Source organism: Salpingoeca rosetta (genome assembly GCF_000188695.1).
Source record: "Salpingoeca rosetta unplaced genomic scaffold supercont1.3, whole genome shotgun sequence".
NCBI lineage: Eukaryota > Choanoflagellata > Craspedida > Salpingoecidae > Salpingoeca > Salpingoeca rosetta.
Window position 1 is genome coordinate 489582 of NW_004754931.1, and position 15000 is coordinate 504581.

The window sequence follows — 15000 nt, forward strand, 5'->3', positions numbered from 1 at the left end:
TATATCTCTCTCTCAGTCTGTGTGTGTGTGACAGACACAGGCACGTTGGTCTCTCGCGCGTCGCGCGCGCACACGCATGTGCGTTTTCTCACTCACCCGCCCCCCACACACACACACACACACACACACACACACACACACACACACACACACACACACACACACACACACACACACACACACACACACACACACACACACACATGCACACGCACCCCTGCGTCGCAGCAGCGGCGAAGTTCTGGCAGCAGATAGTCTGGCGCGTCCTCCTCAAAGAACCGATAGCATTCCTTAAGGCGCGCTACAGTGCGTGATGTATGAGTGACGTGGCAGCGGGAGTAAGGAGACGCATTATTGTCTGCAGCACGTAGTCTGTCGCCATATGCCTGCGCACATGTGCACACACACATATACACATACACATGTACACACACATAAAACACAAAGACACGCAAACACACGCTGACTTTGCATGTTATCGAGGTGATCGTGGAGGGCCGCGTGGTCAAAGCGGGTGAGATGGCCTAGATATGCATGTGTGATGAGACGGAGGTTGATGGCGTCCAGCGCCTGCATTGGCGAATTCGGTGCGCCATGTCACGGACAGGATGGTGAGAGTCATGCATGACCACTTGGAGAGAAGGAGGGGGAGCGTATCGAAACAACAGGCACGAGGAGGCACACGGACACGCCGCACTGCACACACACACACACACACAAACATACACACACAGACATACACACACATTCACGCGCAGAGAGGTAAGAACCTGTGCCATGATTATGAAAGCGCGTGGCCCCAGCAGCATGCCATTCGACATGCGAATCGCGAGATCGCGTGATAGGGAGAAGAGGCTGATATGTAGAGTGCAAGCAATGTGCATGCGTGTGAGAGACCACAGTTAGCGCACAATGCGAAGCGTGTACCCACCTACAACACAGCACAACACAGCACAACACAGCACAACACAGCACAACACAGCACAACACAGCACAACACAGCACAACACAGCACAACACAGCACAACACAGCACAACACAGCACAACACAACACAACACAGCTCACCAAGGCACGTCGACGTCTCGAATGTGAGGGAGGCTTTGGAGTGCTGCCAGCAAGGTGACAGTGGCATCTCTGCCAATATCATCCTGGCATCGGCTCAGGATTGAGAGGGCCAGCAGGAACGGCGGGATGGACAGCGTGTCATGCGACTGGTTCCTCAGCCACCACTGTGCGTGTACAATCAGGACGCAACGCATCGCATGAGCAGAGCATTGACGATGGGGGGTGGGGATGGAAAAGCAGTGTCGCGTACGTGGTGCATGTGGGGTGTCGGATCAACACACCTGTGCATGCTCGAGTGCATTCTGCAGCTGAAGCGCGAGGGCACCTCGACGGGGAGCATCTTGAGACAGGCGGCCATACTGGACAGGATGAAGCGCAACGTGAGACGTGCAAAAGCAGAGATTGTGTGTGTGTGTGTGTGTGTGTGTCTGCGTGTCTGTGTGTAAGTGTGTCTGTCTGTGTCTGTCTGTGTCTGTCTGTCTGTGTCTGTCTGTGTCTGTCTGTGAGTGCGTGTCTGCCTTCATCTGCATGGACTGGAGCTGACCTCAAACACGTCCTCGTTGGTGACATCCCAGATGCTGCAGAACACACACACACAGACACACACACACACACACACACACACACACACACACACACACACACACACACACACACACACACACACACACACACACACACACACATGCGAGGCGCCAATGAGTACGTGCGTGTGGTCCGACCACACAGAGGAGCATCAAGGCATGCACACGTCCCCATGTCTCATCCTACAACAGCCCAACCTGTGTTTGGTGCGCGCCGTCGACTGCTGTGTTGATGGGGATGTCATCACCGCTTGTCACAAGTTGTCCTTCCTGCTCGTTTGCGCCGATTTGTTTTGTGGTTGGCAAGCACGGCAGCTGTTGCTCGTTTGTTTGTGTGCGTTGTGTGCGTGTTGTGTCGATGTGTGTGCGCGTGTGCGCTTTGCTGTGTGTGTTGTGTCTATGTGTGCGTGTGTATGTGTGAGTGTGTGGACTTGTGTACAGCCTGCCTTCTCTCTCTCTTCCTCCTGCCACCACCATCCACGTGCTCGAGTGCTTGTTCTTCAATGGGTTTATTCTTCTGTGCGTTTACTTGGTGTTCTCTGTCTTCTAAGCCGCCAAACCTATCATCGCCAGCATCATTGCCGCATATCACCTCACCATGATGCAGTCACAGCACAAGCCTACGAGTGAGTGAGGGGTGTGAGCTATCTGCCAAAGTGGATGTGGTGCCGGCGAATGGTTGGCCGGGCAGCACCAGTGCGCTTGTTGCTGTTACTGTTACTGTTGCTGTTGGTGCGGCTGAACGCCGTGTCTTGGGACGGCTTGTCAGCGTAGGGAGGAAGCAGCGTGTACTGGAGCAACGCAAAGAGGTGCTGGTGCGTGGTGTTGGCGACCTGTATTGTCGCAGCAGACAGCTCTCGTCGATATGCACCTGCAACACCAAAGAAAGAAGATTGTGAGATGTGAGTGGCGATTGCTGTGTTGAAAAGGACACATTTGTGTGGAAGCATACGCGTTTGGGAACTGGATGATGTGGCATGATGTGACACACACACAAGCGTGGGTTTGGTGTTGTATTCTGTGTCCTGAAATAAACAAATGAACAAGGTGATGCACCACCCACTTGCCTGGCCACACGCGGTGCTTGTGCCGTCCGTCTGGCTTGAACGACTCTGCAAACTGTAGCTCAAGTTCCTCGGCCACCTGAACAAACGCGTGAGGCGTGTGGGGGGGGGGGGGTGGTGGTGGATGTGTGTGTGTGTGTGTTGTGTGTGTGTGTGTGTGTGTGTGTGTGTGTGTGTGTGTGTGTGTGTGTGTGTGTGTGTGTGTGTGTGTGTGTGTGTGTGTGTGTGTGTGTGTGTGTGTGTGTGTGTGTGTGTGCGTGTGTGAGTATGTATGTGTGTGTGTGTGAGTGTGCATGTGTGCGCGTGTGTGAGTGTGCAAGTGTGTGTGAGTGTGCAAGTGTGTGTGTGTGCAACTCTGTGTGTGAGAGACATGTCAAGTGGCACGGAGAAGGGGCAAGAGGCTCACCTGATTTCGGTGTGCGTCGTCCCATGCTGTAAACACGGAAAGGATGGACACCAGCCACTGGCGAAAGTGCAGCACCATGTCCTCGTATTTGGAGTGCACCACCTGGTCAGCAAAGCCGTGGCCAAGATCGCGGACAGGCGAGAAACAACAAGGACAAGGACAAGAAGATCAACAAGAGAAGAAGAACAACAACAATAATAAGAAAAAGAGCATGAAGCATCAGCACCGTACACAGGACAGACGGCGCAACAGCAAGAACGATGACGAGTTGGAAAACAGACGACCCACTCCCACTCCCAATTCCTCGTTCACCTGAATATGATCCAGCAACGCTGGCGAACGAAGTGCGTGCAAGAGCGCGCCATATCGCACGCGCCACCACTCCTCAGACTGCAGCTGCTCCTGCACATACTCGTCGATGGTCATTGTCTGAATGCGCTGCCTCATCGCGTGAAACTAAAGAGAGTGTGTGCGTGTGCGTGTGCGTGTGCGTGTGCGTGTGCGTGTGCGTGTGTGTGCCGTGAGACACGGGAGGACGGTGAAGCGGTACCACGTGTAGTGTTGTCATCGCAGCGGCTGATGCGTGTGTGGCTGGCTCTAGTACCCGCTCAAGTGCCTCTTCGCTAGCTTGGATTGGGGGCGGGTGCTGGAATCCAAACGAGTGATACTCAGAAACAAGCTGGTCCTGACCAGAATTGAGAAATGGGAGGAGAGAGTAGTGAGCAATGACATGAACACACAGCAACAACATCGTACCAGCGAAGTAATAACACTCACACACACACACACACACACAAGCACACACAAGCACACACACACACGCGCGCGCGCGCACACACACACACACACATAGCTGCGTGAGTGCAATCGTGGTGTGTGAGCTGGACGAACCAGTGGGTGGCGGCGGTGGAAGATGAGCGCTGGCCTGAAGCCCGTAAGTCTCAACTGCCAGTGACACGCGTGAAGCATGGGCGGCAGGGCAGTCACAAGAGCGAGGGGAAAATGAGCAAGCACACACGAAGACATGCGTTCACAAAGAAAGCATAGGCTGCAATCGCATTCGCTCAACACACGACACACACACACACACGCGCACACACACACACGCGCGCGCACACACGCACACACACACACACGTTGCCTGCGAGGTCCAGTACAGCGGATGCATCAAGGGATTGGCGAATGGGGCCCCACATGAACCCGTGTTTCAGCAGCGGCGCCCGCTCTCTGCAGGAAGGAGGGGGTGTGGTTGAGAGTGAATGGGAAGGCGAGCAATGCAATAATAACGCGAGGAGCACACGCGAAGGAAGGGGCGGCTACAGCAGGAGCGATTGCACTGGAATGGCACGGCAATCAGGCACATGTGCGAGCAACGCAACCGCGAACGAGGCACGCACGGTGGAGAAGATGCGTCTGGGTCCGCAGCCGCCTGCAAGAGCTTCAAGGTCCAAGTGGTGCACAACGGCTCGACATCCAACCCCGACGCGAAAGCAGGAGCCTTACCCTTCTCCGTGCACCTACAGCAATATCCAGCAGGGTAAGGGGTCGGTGATGTGATACAAAACAAAAACCAACGTGGGAATGCAACGGCGGTCGCAAACACAATCGCAGCCAAGCACTCACTTTGAGTATGTGGCGCAAGACACCTTCCTGTAAGCGAGTGAGTGCGTGAGTGTGGGTTCGGGTGGGTGTGTGTGTGTGTGTGTGTGTGTGGTGTGTGTGAGTGTAAAACCCAAAGGGTAAGAGAAAGGCGGTGAGGCAGCCGGCACGCGAACAAACACAAACACACACACACACACACACACACACACACACACACACACACACACACACACACACACACACACACACACACACACACAAACAAACAAACAAACAAAAACAAACAAACAGACATGAAAGAGACACACAAGACAGGACACGCTGCGTGTGTCACAGCTCACGTCTCACCCAGCATAATGGTCGATGCGAAAGTGGCACTGATGTGACACGTCCCTGACAGCTTGCAGCAGCCGCTCCACGAAAACAGACCCTTTGTTGGGAGGAGGGAGGCGGATTGATGTGAGGCAGCGCACAGGTATGAGAGGGTGAGCGATGACAGGATTGGTGAGATCAGCAGCAAAAGCAGCCAAACAGAGGACGTGGAGGACGGAGAACAAGAGAGCAGCGTATGTACGTACGCAGGTGCACATATCCACATACAACGCATGCGTACACACATGCACACACACGCACACACACACACATGCACATACATCACACACATTCTCATCACACACACACACACATTCATCACACGTGCACACATCACACACAACCTGTCTTGTGTGGACAGAAGAACAGGACGGCGGGTGGTGCGTCTGGCTTCCCTTGCCCATACATGGGAAGCTTGCCGTGGAAGGATGAGAGGTCTAACATGGGCTGGGGCGCAGAGCAACAACACACAGACCCCCAACTCAACATCACCGCCACCAGCACCACCACCAGCCACATCGTCTTTCGTCTTGTTGTTGTTCGTGCATTCCCGCCGTGGGTTTGTGTGCTTGAAGGATTTCCACTCCTCCCTCAACTTTTGACATTCATGTCAACTGCTGTGTACTCTTGGAGCCTTGTGGAGACGGAGCGCTCACTCGCAATTAGGAGGAAGAAAGGACAGGAACAGAGTACATGAACAACTCAGCATCACACACACACACACACCTTAAGGAACAAAACAACACCTCAGCCTCACTCGGTAGGGAAGAAACGCAACACAACGCCACATACAGACACGCACAACACAATGCCACACAAAGCACACGTTGAGCTTGCTCGTTTCTCAGCAGCATCACAAACAACACATGTACAGCACATCCACAAGCACAACTCAGCCCGCTCTCTGGTCAGAGCTGCAGGATGGAGAGGTCGGCGGGGAGCTCGTTGATGGCGATGCTGTAGAAGGACTCAATGTCGCGCAGGAAGCGCGCATCCTCCTGCGTGACCAGGTTGATGGTGACGCCCTTGCGGCCCTGGCGCCCGCCACGGCCAGCACGGTGGATGTAGCTCTCGCGGTCCAGCGGTACGTCGTAGTTGATCACGAGCGACACCTGCTGCACGTCAATGCCGCGTGCAACAACGTTTGTGGCCACCAGCACGCGGCTCTGGCCCGAGCGGAAGCGGTCGAGCGTGGCGATGCGCTCGTCCTGCTCCATCTCGCCATGGATGACGGAGACGGCAAACTTGTCGCGGACGAGGCGGTCCTCCAGCTCAAGCGCTGTGCGGCGCCGGTTGACAAACACCACCGTCTGCGCCGTGTTGAGGGAGTTGTAGAGGTCGCACAGCGTCGGGTACTTGTGCAGGTGCTGCTGCACGTCAACAAAGAAGTGCTGAATGCCTTCCAGTCGCAGCTCTTCCGGCTTCACCAGGATGTTCACGGGGTTGCGCAGAACCTTCTTGGAAATCTGTTATGATGATGGTGATGATGGTGGGGGTGGAGTATGATGGCGGTGGCGGTTAGTGTGGAGGAATGCGGTGGTGGAGAATGCAATGGCGATGGAGGGATGTGAGTGGTTGGTGATGGTAAGCGGGCACACATGTACACTGTGCAGTGACATGCATGTGTGAGGATGAGGCATGCATGCACAACACTACATTGAGGAGCACAACAACACGTGTACGTGTGTTTTTGATGTACTTCGCCTCTGTGTTTTCTCACCTTGAGGAGGACGTCTGTGGTGGTGGCGGTGACCAGGACGACCTGTGCATCGCGGGGCACAAACTGGAACACGTCATAGATGTCGTCCTGGAAGTATTCGAGGAGCTCGTCTGCCTCGTCAAGGACGATGGTGGTGAGCTGGCGGCAGTCGAGGCTGTCGTCGCTGAGCATGTGCTTCACACGTCCTGGGGTGCCACACACCACGTGTATGCCGTCTTCGCGCAGGGCGGTGCGCTGGTCACGCACGCTCTGGCCGCCAATCAGTGGCAGCACGCGCACGCCCACGTAGGAGCCCAGCGACTGGCAAGCGTCGGCGGTCTGAATGGCGAGCTCACGCGTCGGGGACAGGACCAGCAGCTGGCACGAAGGCAGCGTCGTGTCCACGCGCTGCAGAGAGCCGATGGAAAACGTGGCCGTCTTTCCCATGCCGGACGGAGCCTGCACAATCTGGCATTTGTCACACACAAGAGTCAAGGTGGAGGAAGGTGAGCCAGGGCATGTACTTCCTTACTTCAGTCATCGGCAAGCGCACTACAACAAATGCCAGGCACATCCACAACAGACACGCCAAGCACATCCACAACAAACAAGCCACACAACAGACATGCCACACACGCATCCACACGCGCGCGCAGCGTACAATGTCGCGTCCACTGGAGATGGGGACAATGGCACGCTGCTGGATGGCTGTGGGTGCTTCGTAGCCATAAGCATACACGCCACGGAGGAGTTCCATGCTCAAGTTCATGTCGTCGAAGGTGTCAATGATCTGCACTGGATCATGGCCAGTGCCAGCAGGCACGACGGAGTCGCCATCTTGCTTGTGTGTCTCCACATCGGGGACATCATGCTGCTCCTGCTTGAGGGTAGCGGCGTCGGCGTGGCTGGCGTTGTGGCTCGACTCGCTGCTGTTCGGGTCCCAACAAGGGGTGCTCGGCGTCTGCTTGGCCGCTGCGGTGTCGCCCCGAGGATCAGGGGCGGTTGCCGCAGGGGCTCGGCGCGAGGTGTCGGCGAGGACGTGGACTTCTTCTTGCTTACTTGTTCTTGTTCTCTGCATTTGGGGTCATCAAAACCACGCTACGATGGCGTTGGTGAAAGGCTTGCTTTGCTTGCTTGTTTGTCGGGGATTCTTGTTCTTCGTCTTGATTCGTCAATTTGTAAATGAGCCACGCACACGCCTCGCAGCCGCGACTCTGCGACTGTGCGACTTCCAGCCAGCCATCATCTTAGCAGCCATGTGCTGGTGTGTGCAGCACGAGTGCGGAAGGACTTTGGTTTGGTTGGTCGTAACTGTCGATGTAAAATGCTGACTCAGCGTTTATTGGTGTGGTGGATACACCAGACACCACACAATGCGTCCCGGAGAACCGCGCGCGAAATTCAAAAACACCTACGAGCAAACCCGCTGCAAAGATACAAAGATCACATCACACAAGAACAAGACTTTAAGACTACAAGAGCACTACTGCAAGCTTCCCAATCTTCCTCCCATTGTCTCTCCTTCCTCAGTCTTCCTCAGTCTTCCTCGTCCTCGCTCTCGAGCCCAGGGAGCGTTGTGTCAAGCAAATCAGCACATTCATCGGCGTCATCGTCGTCGTCCTGGGCAATCTCGTTTTGCCATTCCCTGAGCGACGAGCTGTCCTCGGGGTCGTCGCGCTTCTTCCTCTTGGCGTTGATATCTTTCGGTGTGCCTTGCTGCACATGTTGCTGTGGCCGCTGTACTTGCTGTGTCCGCTGTGTTGGCTGTGGTGGCTGCTGCACCTGCTGCACCTGCTGTGTCTGTTGCACTTGCAGCGCCTGCTCCACTTGCTGCTTTACCTCCACGAAAGTCACAGGTGCCTGCGTGGGTGCTGTGGCCGATCTGGAGCCGGCACTATCGGCCACGCTGGTGCCACGGGCTAGCACGGCTAAAGTGCACGAAAAGCATTCGACAGACGGCGTGAGTGCTTGATGCAACACCAACAACCGGACAGGACCATGGCTCTGGCTGACCATCAGGACACAGATACGCCACAAACAACTCACTGTGCAATGGACGCGGTTGCACGGCGGCCTGTGGTTGTTGCTGTTGTGCTGGATTGCCAGGCGCCCGCGAGTAGACTTGCTGCAAAGCTGCAAGCAACGCTGTCTGAAGGCCAGCCGCGGGCGATGGCGTTGGTGCAAGGCGGCTGCTTGGGGTGGTTGTGCTGACAAGCAGGTGTCGAAGATACCCCGTGCGCGACCCAGGATTCATGGTGGCCAACACGTCGTTGAGACTGCGTGCAATGCACATGAGCCCCTGCGCAATTCACAGCACCAAGCAACAGCGGCATGGCGTGTGTGTGTGTGTGTGTGTGTGTGTGTGTGTGTGTGTGTGTGAGTGTGTGTTAATGTGAGTGTGATTGTGCGGGTGAGTGACCAAGTGCGCGTGAGTGACCTAGTGTGCACATGCATGTGCAAACAGATGTACTGCATGACTGCAGGGCAAACTGCATCAATACTTCACCAAAGTCTCCGTGGACAAGCAAAACGCACACACACGCACACACAACACGCGATGCAAGCCCGTGTGTCGTCCAAGATACCCACGACATACGTCTGTGAGCAGCATATCTGGGACGATGCGTGTACGGATCTCTCTCGCGCGAGCCACAACCGCATCCCTGATGTGGGGTGAATCAAGGTGGGCCATCAATGACAGGTCCTGGGGCGGAACGGCGGCAGTTGTTCTTGGAGGTTGGAAGAACAAGAGCGTCAGCACCCACACATACTCGTGCATCTGTGCATGGGCCTGACACCGCGGAAACCGCTGCTCGATCCACTTGGTGACAATCTCTGGCAGTTGCAGGTTACCCACGAACAGCTCCCCCTCTTTGCGCAGCGCGGGGACACCAACGCCTTTGGTTTTCATGCCTGAATTGAATATGCAGCAAGGTGAGAGGGGACAACCAGCCAGTGCACAGGAACACGCGCCAGCAACAATGAATGCATGTGCAAGTGTGTTTGTGTGTATGTGTGTGTGTTTGTGTGTATGTGTGTGTCTGTCTGTAGATGCGTTGTGGATTTGGATGCACCCCACGTGCGTGCTTGCTTCATGGCTTGGCCTTGTTGACCCAACTTCCCAACCAAACACAACTCCATCTCCTGTTTTCTCATACTTCGTCCATCCGACAGACATCACTTGTGTCCCCATCCCTCCATCCCATTCAAGACGCCTCTGCGTACCTCGAGCGGAAGCAGTCCACATGTTTTCCAGCACACGTTGTATCCAATCGCGCTGCTGGCTTGACGAATCGGACAACGGTGACCCCTCGTACATCGTATGCACAATCACCTATTCAGACCGCAAGGAGGCAAGGCCAGTAAAGCAGAGTCGTGAGCGATCGTGTTGGCATGAGCTTCTGTGAACATCCGCGAGCAGACACCACAGGCACCACTAGCACTGCTCAAGAAGTTAAGACACACACATACACATACATACACACACACACATACACAGTGGCGTTTGCTTACCGAGTGGGTGTCGGTGAGAATGGCGCCGGACGCCCATGGAGCGCGGCGAACCAGCGCAAACCCGACGGAGAGCTTGGCAAAGGGTAGCACGTGCTGAGTTACTTGCCGCTCAAGCACGCACTCAGCGGCCACAACACCTGCAATGGATCTGTACCACCAAACACATACATCACACGGAGAACACGGCAATGATGTGTACACCATGATATTGTGGATCTCGCTATCTCGAGATTTGAGGAGGTGACACCAGTATGGCCGAGCGGGTTGGAAAACAAGTTGTGTTGAGCATGAATCGTGCCTCTCATGTCTTGAGTGGAAACGACTTACTCGATGAAGATGTTCGGGTCTGCTCGCCTGTAACCATCGACAGACAAGGCAACCAGGCAAACAGACAGGCAAGACTGGCTGTGAGTCCAGATTGAATGTTCCAATGTCATGTTGTGGGTGGCGAGGTGTGCGATCTGTCGTTCGCTGCAAGTTGTGCTTGCTCAATCATGTGCGTCCCAGGCATCCGTTCCTGGACTGTGCTCGAGCGAGCTCGTACATGTGGAGGGTGCTGAGCGTCTGGGATGGTGCCGTGCCACCAGCTGTTGTCATCAACAGCGGCACGTCCTGCAAGCCCGAAAAGAGAGAGAGAGAGTGTGTGTGTGTGTGCGTGTGTGATGTGTGCGTGTGTGTGCGTGTGTGATGTGTGTGTGTGTGAGTGAAGATGGGTGTCCTGAGCCGAGGTGTGTCACGTCAGTGGTACCCTTCAGAGCGAAACACGACAATATGTACTTCAAACCGAGAGTCGGCAGAGCTGTAGCTCATACCTTGCTGCCTGTGGGAAGGAAGACAGGCAAGAGTGCAAGATGGAGAAGGTTGAGAAGCCCTGAAAGCTCCTGCGGCTTAAACAAGGGCTCGGTTGTGCGAATGTGCAGCGTGTTCACCCGCGCTGCGTAGCACACGCAGACTGGGCTGAACGATGGGTGCGCAAACCTGTGCTCGTTGCCCACTGCTGAGTGCATGCAGCAGTGCGCGAACTCGTCCGAGGATGACCTCAGCTTGTCGACTGCCGCGCACAGCCTTTCCCATCTCGGGTCTTCAGTCTCGACGAAGTCAAACGTCACTGCGATGCAACACATTCAGTCACGGAGTGAGAAGTGCCGTGTGATGTTTCAACAGCACGCAGGGGACAAAGCTCACATCGCATCCTCCCTCATGACGTGTGCACAGCAACAACACCAGAACACCAAGTTGAACGAAGGCCAAACAGACGACGTGCCTACACTGCAATGGCTCACAACAATAAGTCTCGCAGTCTGGGCAAACCTATGAAGTCGTGCATGAGGCGCACAACCAGCATCTTGACTGTCGCGTCGTGCTGCAACAGCAGCGACACGGTAGCTCGGGCCACGGTGGTCATCGCCGGCTATCGAAGTGGTGGGTGCAGATGCTGGTGCGGGCTGAGATGTCGTGAGTGGAGAATGGCGGGGAACTGAAGCTGGCCGAGATTGCTTGCTTCTGCGTGCACATTCGCGATTGCCGTGTGTTGAATGAATGGCATGGCCATGCTGTCTGCGTACGTGAACGTGGTCTTGGTGCGTGCGTTTGTGCGTGTGTGTGTATGTGTGCGTTTTGGTTTCGCGGGAACATTGCTGCAGTCTTTGAGTGTCCAAAGAGGGTTTGCCTTGAACAACTTGATTCATATCGGAAGGTTCATTTTCCCGCCAAAATGACAAAACGGCAATGTCCGGATTTTGTTACACCACACACACACACACACACACACACACACAGACACACAGACGCACAGACACACACACACACACACACTACTTGTCAGATGGTTCCTTCTTGGCTTCTGGTGTTGCGGATGTTTGCGGTTCAGGCTCGCTGCTGTGCTGTCCAACGACTGTGCGCGCCAGCTGCAGCAGACGATGGCCAAAAGTGCCTTCCTTGTCAGCCTCGCCTGTGTTCTCCGCGTAGTCTGTCACAACAAAACACAATGCGCACCGTAGTTGGTTGAGAAAGTGAAGGGGAAGGAGAGTGGTTTCACATTTGATCGGCCAAAGCTCAGCCCAAAGGCTCCCACGGCACAATCACACACACACACACACACACCTTCGAGGATGGTTTTGACTTCTTCAAAGTTTGCTCGCTTGAGCTTGAAGATGCGAATCATCTCAGAGCGCATCTGCAAACACAAGCGCACGCAAACACGTATGAGACAAGAAAAAATAGAAGCAGCGCAAACTAAAACCGTGAAGAGAGCGAAGCACACAAACACACGAACACACGAACACAGACACACAGACACACACATGCACGAGTGTGGAACCACGCACCTCATCACCAAGGCCATCGACCACTTCCGCCACGACGTAATCGACATATTGCAGCATGGTCAGGCCATTGTCGAGGCGGTCAAGATATTCTTCGTTTTCATACTCCTGTGCATTCCCACCACACGTGTCAAGGTTGCCGTGAGAATTACACGTATGCACAAACACAAACACACATAGATACACACACACACACACAGGCACAGACACAGACACACACAGCCACACACCGATACACGCGTACGCAGGCACACACATACGCAGACATACATACATACGTACATACATACAGACAGACAGACAGACAGACACACACACACACAAACAAACACACACACCTCGTCGATGACTTCATCCTGTGCGCGTGCATGCTCTCGTTCGGCCTCGAGTTGGCGCTCACACCTCTGCAGCTGCAGTGGCGGGAGGGAAGAAAGTATCACCATGAGCAGCCATGGACCCAAACGCGCACGGGCGCATGTGCAAGTGCGAGTGCATGATAGAAGCGAGCGCTTAGCACAATCACTGGCACAGGTTGCTGGCTTCACTTACCAGCTGACTGTGTTGTTCATGTAACTCGGCCAGACGCACACATTTTTCAAAGTTCTTCTCCACAAACTTGGCAAGGATGCGCTGTCGTGGGCGATCCGTGTCCTGCACACACACACACACACACACATGCAGAAGTCAAAGAGGGGAACATTACGCGAGTGGACAGGCGGGAAGGGGCTCACGAATGCCCGCACAGTGCAAGCAGAAATCGGAGAAAGAGCACAAACACAATCAGCTCACCCGCAGTTCTCGCAGCAGCGACGCCAGCAGTGACACAACATGCTCCTCCAGCTTGCCCTGTGTGGTGGTGATGTTGATGATGATGACGACATCCACTGTGAGATGGTGATTGGCACGGGTGCACGCATGTTGTGCTTTGTGTGTGTGTGTGCGCCTGTGTGTGTGTGTGTACATGATGTGCGCATGTGCCTAACAAGTTGGGTGCATGTCTTGTGGTTCTTGTCCACGCACCTCGCTGCCCTTGTATGTCGCGAACTTCTTCATTTTCGGAATCTTCATGAGTAGCGGAAAGAGTGCCTGTACATCCGATAAATTGTACCCAGACACGTGCGTGGACACGTGCAGCAGTCGCACCCGGCGTGTGAGTGTACAAGCGCGGGATTTGGTGGTACAGGCGTGGTGACGAGGGCGACAACCACATCGACAAAGCAGCGATATCGAGCCCATGCAAGTGACAGGGGGCAACCCCTCGCGCAATGTACGTGTGGGAGTGAGTGTGCATTGTCGCTTACCGCCAGGCCCAACTGCTCCAGGAAAATGTCGGCAGCGCGACGGCTGTACTCCCCTTCCGTCGTGATGAAATCAACAACCTGAAACAGCCACGTGCATGATACAGCATGAGGTCTCGCGCCATTTAAGCTACCCAAATCACAAACGTCTTACTGTTGACTTCACAGACAGACAGAGAGAGGGAGAGAGAGAGTGTGTGTGTGTTTGTGTGCTTCCGTGTGTCTCTCCAACACACGCACACACGCACGCGCGCGCGCACACACACACACACACACACAGCTGCACCATTTTAGCAAGGGTGCACCTTAAGTGCGCCGAAGCGGCTGAGTTTCCGCTGCCGAAGCAGGCGAACCATCAGCTCAACGCCCTCCGCCTCCATGAATCGCGCCTTGTTCGCTGGAATGGGCACACGCACGCACCAACGCATATAAGGGCAAACACACGTGAACGAATGTGCAGGTAAGGCAGGGCGCACACGCGCATACACGAGCAAGGATAGTTAGGCAAAGTGTTATGTCGCCTTGTGCATGTGTGTGTGTGTGTGTGTGTGTGTGCGAGTCACCTTCAAGGAGGATGGCCGAGCAGAGCGAATCGAAGATGTTCTCCATGCATTCCGCTTCTTCGTCGGAGGCCGGATCCATCTTCCGGTACCGCGCAAGCGTCTGCTCACGTTTGATTCAGTTGTGTACATGTGTGTACATGTACATAAGGTGTGTGTGTGAGTGTGTGTGAGTGTGCGTGTGTGAGTGTGTGAGTGAGTGTGTAGTAGCCCCAGCCTGTCACGCAATGAACGCTCATAGTACCATTAACTTCCGCACCACCGGCTCACCTGCAGCAGCGCGTCAATGCCATCAATCTTGCCAAACTTCTCTTTGGTCTTCTCGCTCTGTTGCAGCAGCATTGCAAGCAGCTCGCTCGCGTACAGCGTGTTGCTCCCATACCTCCTCTGCATGTCATTAGGAACGAGTGAATCGATGCAAACAATTCACACTTGAATGAGTGCAACATCAGCGAGCAAATGCGAATCAGCACGGGCGTGTTCACGCCCGTATTTGTGCAAGTGTGTGTGT

The 15000-nt window shown here is 54.8% G+C and overlaps 5 protein-coding genes across 5 annotated transcripts in view; all 5 read right to left on the bottom strand.

Annotated features, from left to right (window-relative positions):
• Positions 1 to 1973, bottom strand: part of PTSG_11767 (uncharacterized protein) — a 4948-nt gene extending 2975 nt beyond the window's left edge. The window contains exons 1-7 of the mRNA XM_004997598.1: positions 1850 to 1973; positions 1612 to 1645; positions 1349 to 1426; positions 1068 to 1231; positions 771 to 855; positions 468 to 570; positions 212 to 301 (exon numbers count right to left, since the gene is read on the bottom strand). Coding sequence (XP_004997655.1) covers positions 212 to 301; positions 468 to 570; positions 771 to 855; positions 1068 to 1231; positions 1349 to 1426; positions 1612 to 1645; positions 1850 to 1896 — 601 coding nt within the window. The 5' untranslated portion in view covers positions 1897 to 1973. The remainder of the gene's footprint in view (positions 1 to 211; positions 302 to 467; positions 571 to 770; positions 856 to 1067; positions 1232 to 1348; positions 1427 to 1611; positions 1646 to 1849) is intronic.
• A 322-nt stretch (positions 1974 to 2295) lies between these two features.
• On the bottom strand, positions 2296 to 5610 carry PTSG_01678 (uncharacterized protein; the record flags this gene model as incomplete). Its single annotated transcript, XM_004997599.1, has 11 exons — positions 5440 to 5610; positions 5072 to 5153; positions 4745 to 4771; positions 4519 to 4638; positions 4258 to 4348; positions 4013 to 4066; positions 3726 to 3806; positions 3434 to 3577; positions 3122 to 3223; positions 2708 to 2794; positions 2296 to 2484 (listed from the first exon to the last, which is right to left on the bottom strand). Exons 1-11 carry the CDS (start codon positions 5582 to 5584, stop codon positions 2296 to 2298), a joined length of 1122 nt encoding a protein of 373 aa, XP_004997656.1. The 5' UTR covers positions 5585 to 5610.
• Positions 5611 to 5682: 72 nt separating this feature from the next.
• PTSG_01679 (eukaryotic initiation factor 4A) lies at positions 5683 to 7987 on the bottom strand. Its single transcript, XM_004997600.1, has 3 exons — positions 7456 to 7987; positions 6816 to 7262; positions 5683 to 6561 (listed from the first exon to the last, which is right to left on the bottom strand). Exons 1-3 carry the CDS (start codon positions 7870 to 7872, stop codon positions 6004 to 6006), a joined length of 1422 nt encoding a protein of 473 aa, XP_004997657.1. The 5' UTR covers positions 7873 to 7987; the 3' UTR covers positions 5683 to 6003.
• Positions 7988 to 8330: 343 nt separating this feature from the next.
• PTSG_01680 (uncharacterized protein) lies at positions 8331 to 11712 on the bottom strand (the record flags this gene model as incomplete). Its single annotated transcript, XM_004997601.1, has 9 exons — positions 8331 to 8722; positions 8841 to 9093; positions 9391 to 9707; positions 10020 to 10128; positions 10308 to 10455; positions 10635 to 10712; positions 10852 to 10919; positions 11120 to 11415; positions 11619 to 11712. The coding sequence occupies 9 exons, from the start codon at positions 11710 to 11712 to the stop codon at positions 8331 to 8333; spliced, it is 1755 nt and encodes a 584-aa protein (XP_004997658.1).
• Positions 11713 to 11996: 284 nt separating this feature from the next.
• Positions 11997 to 15000, bottom strand: part of PTSG_01681 (uncharacterized protein) — a 5688-nt gene continuing 2684 nt past the window's right edge. Inside the window, exons 9-19 of the mRNA XM_004997602.1 lie at positions 14760 to 14876; positions 14493 to 14592; positions 14235 to 14326; positions 13933 to 14010; positions 13652 to 13717; positions 13421 to 13477; positions 13181 to 13282; positions 12970 to 13041; positions 12635 to 12739; positions 12411 to 12483; positions 11997 to 12276 (exon numbers count right to left, since the gene is read on the bottom strand). Of these exons, the coding sequence (XP_004997659.1) occupies positions 12122 to 12276; positions 12411 to 12483; positions 12635 to 12739; positions 12970 to 13041; positions 13181 to 13282; positions 13421 to 13477; positions 13652 to 13717; positions 13933 to 14010; positions 14235 to 14326; positions 14493 to 14592; positions 14760 to 14876 (1017 nt within the window). The 3' untranslated portion in view covers positions 11997 to 12121. The remainder of the gene's footprint in view (positions 12277 to 12410; positions 12484 to 12634; positions 12740 to 12969; positions 13042 to 13180; positions 13283 to 13420; positions 13478 to 13651; positions 13718 to 13932; positions 14011 to 14234; positions 14327 to 14492; positions 14593 to 14759; positions 14877 to 15000) is intronic.

Bases quoted from the DNA above. Each gene is read 5' to 3' on its own strand.
- PTSG_01679 (XM_004997600.1), bottom strand. From the start codon at position 7,872: ATGCAGAGAACAAGAACAAGTAAGCAAGAAGAAGTCCACGTCCTCGCC. The intron at 7,263-7,455 runs GTACGCTGCGCG...GACAAATGCCAG, and splicing joins TCTCCAGTGGACGCGACATT to ATTGTGCAGGCTCCGTCCGG. The intron at 6,562-6,815 runs GTGAGAAAACAC...TCATCATAACAG, and splicing joins CCACAGACGTCCTCCTCAAG to ATTTCCAAGAAGGTTCTGCG.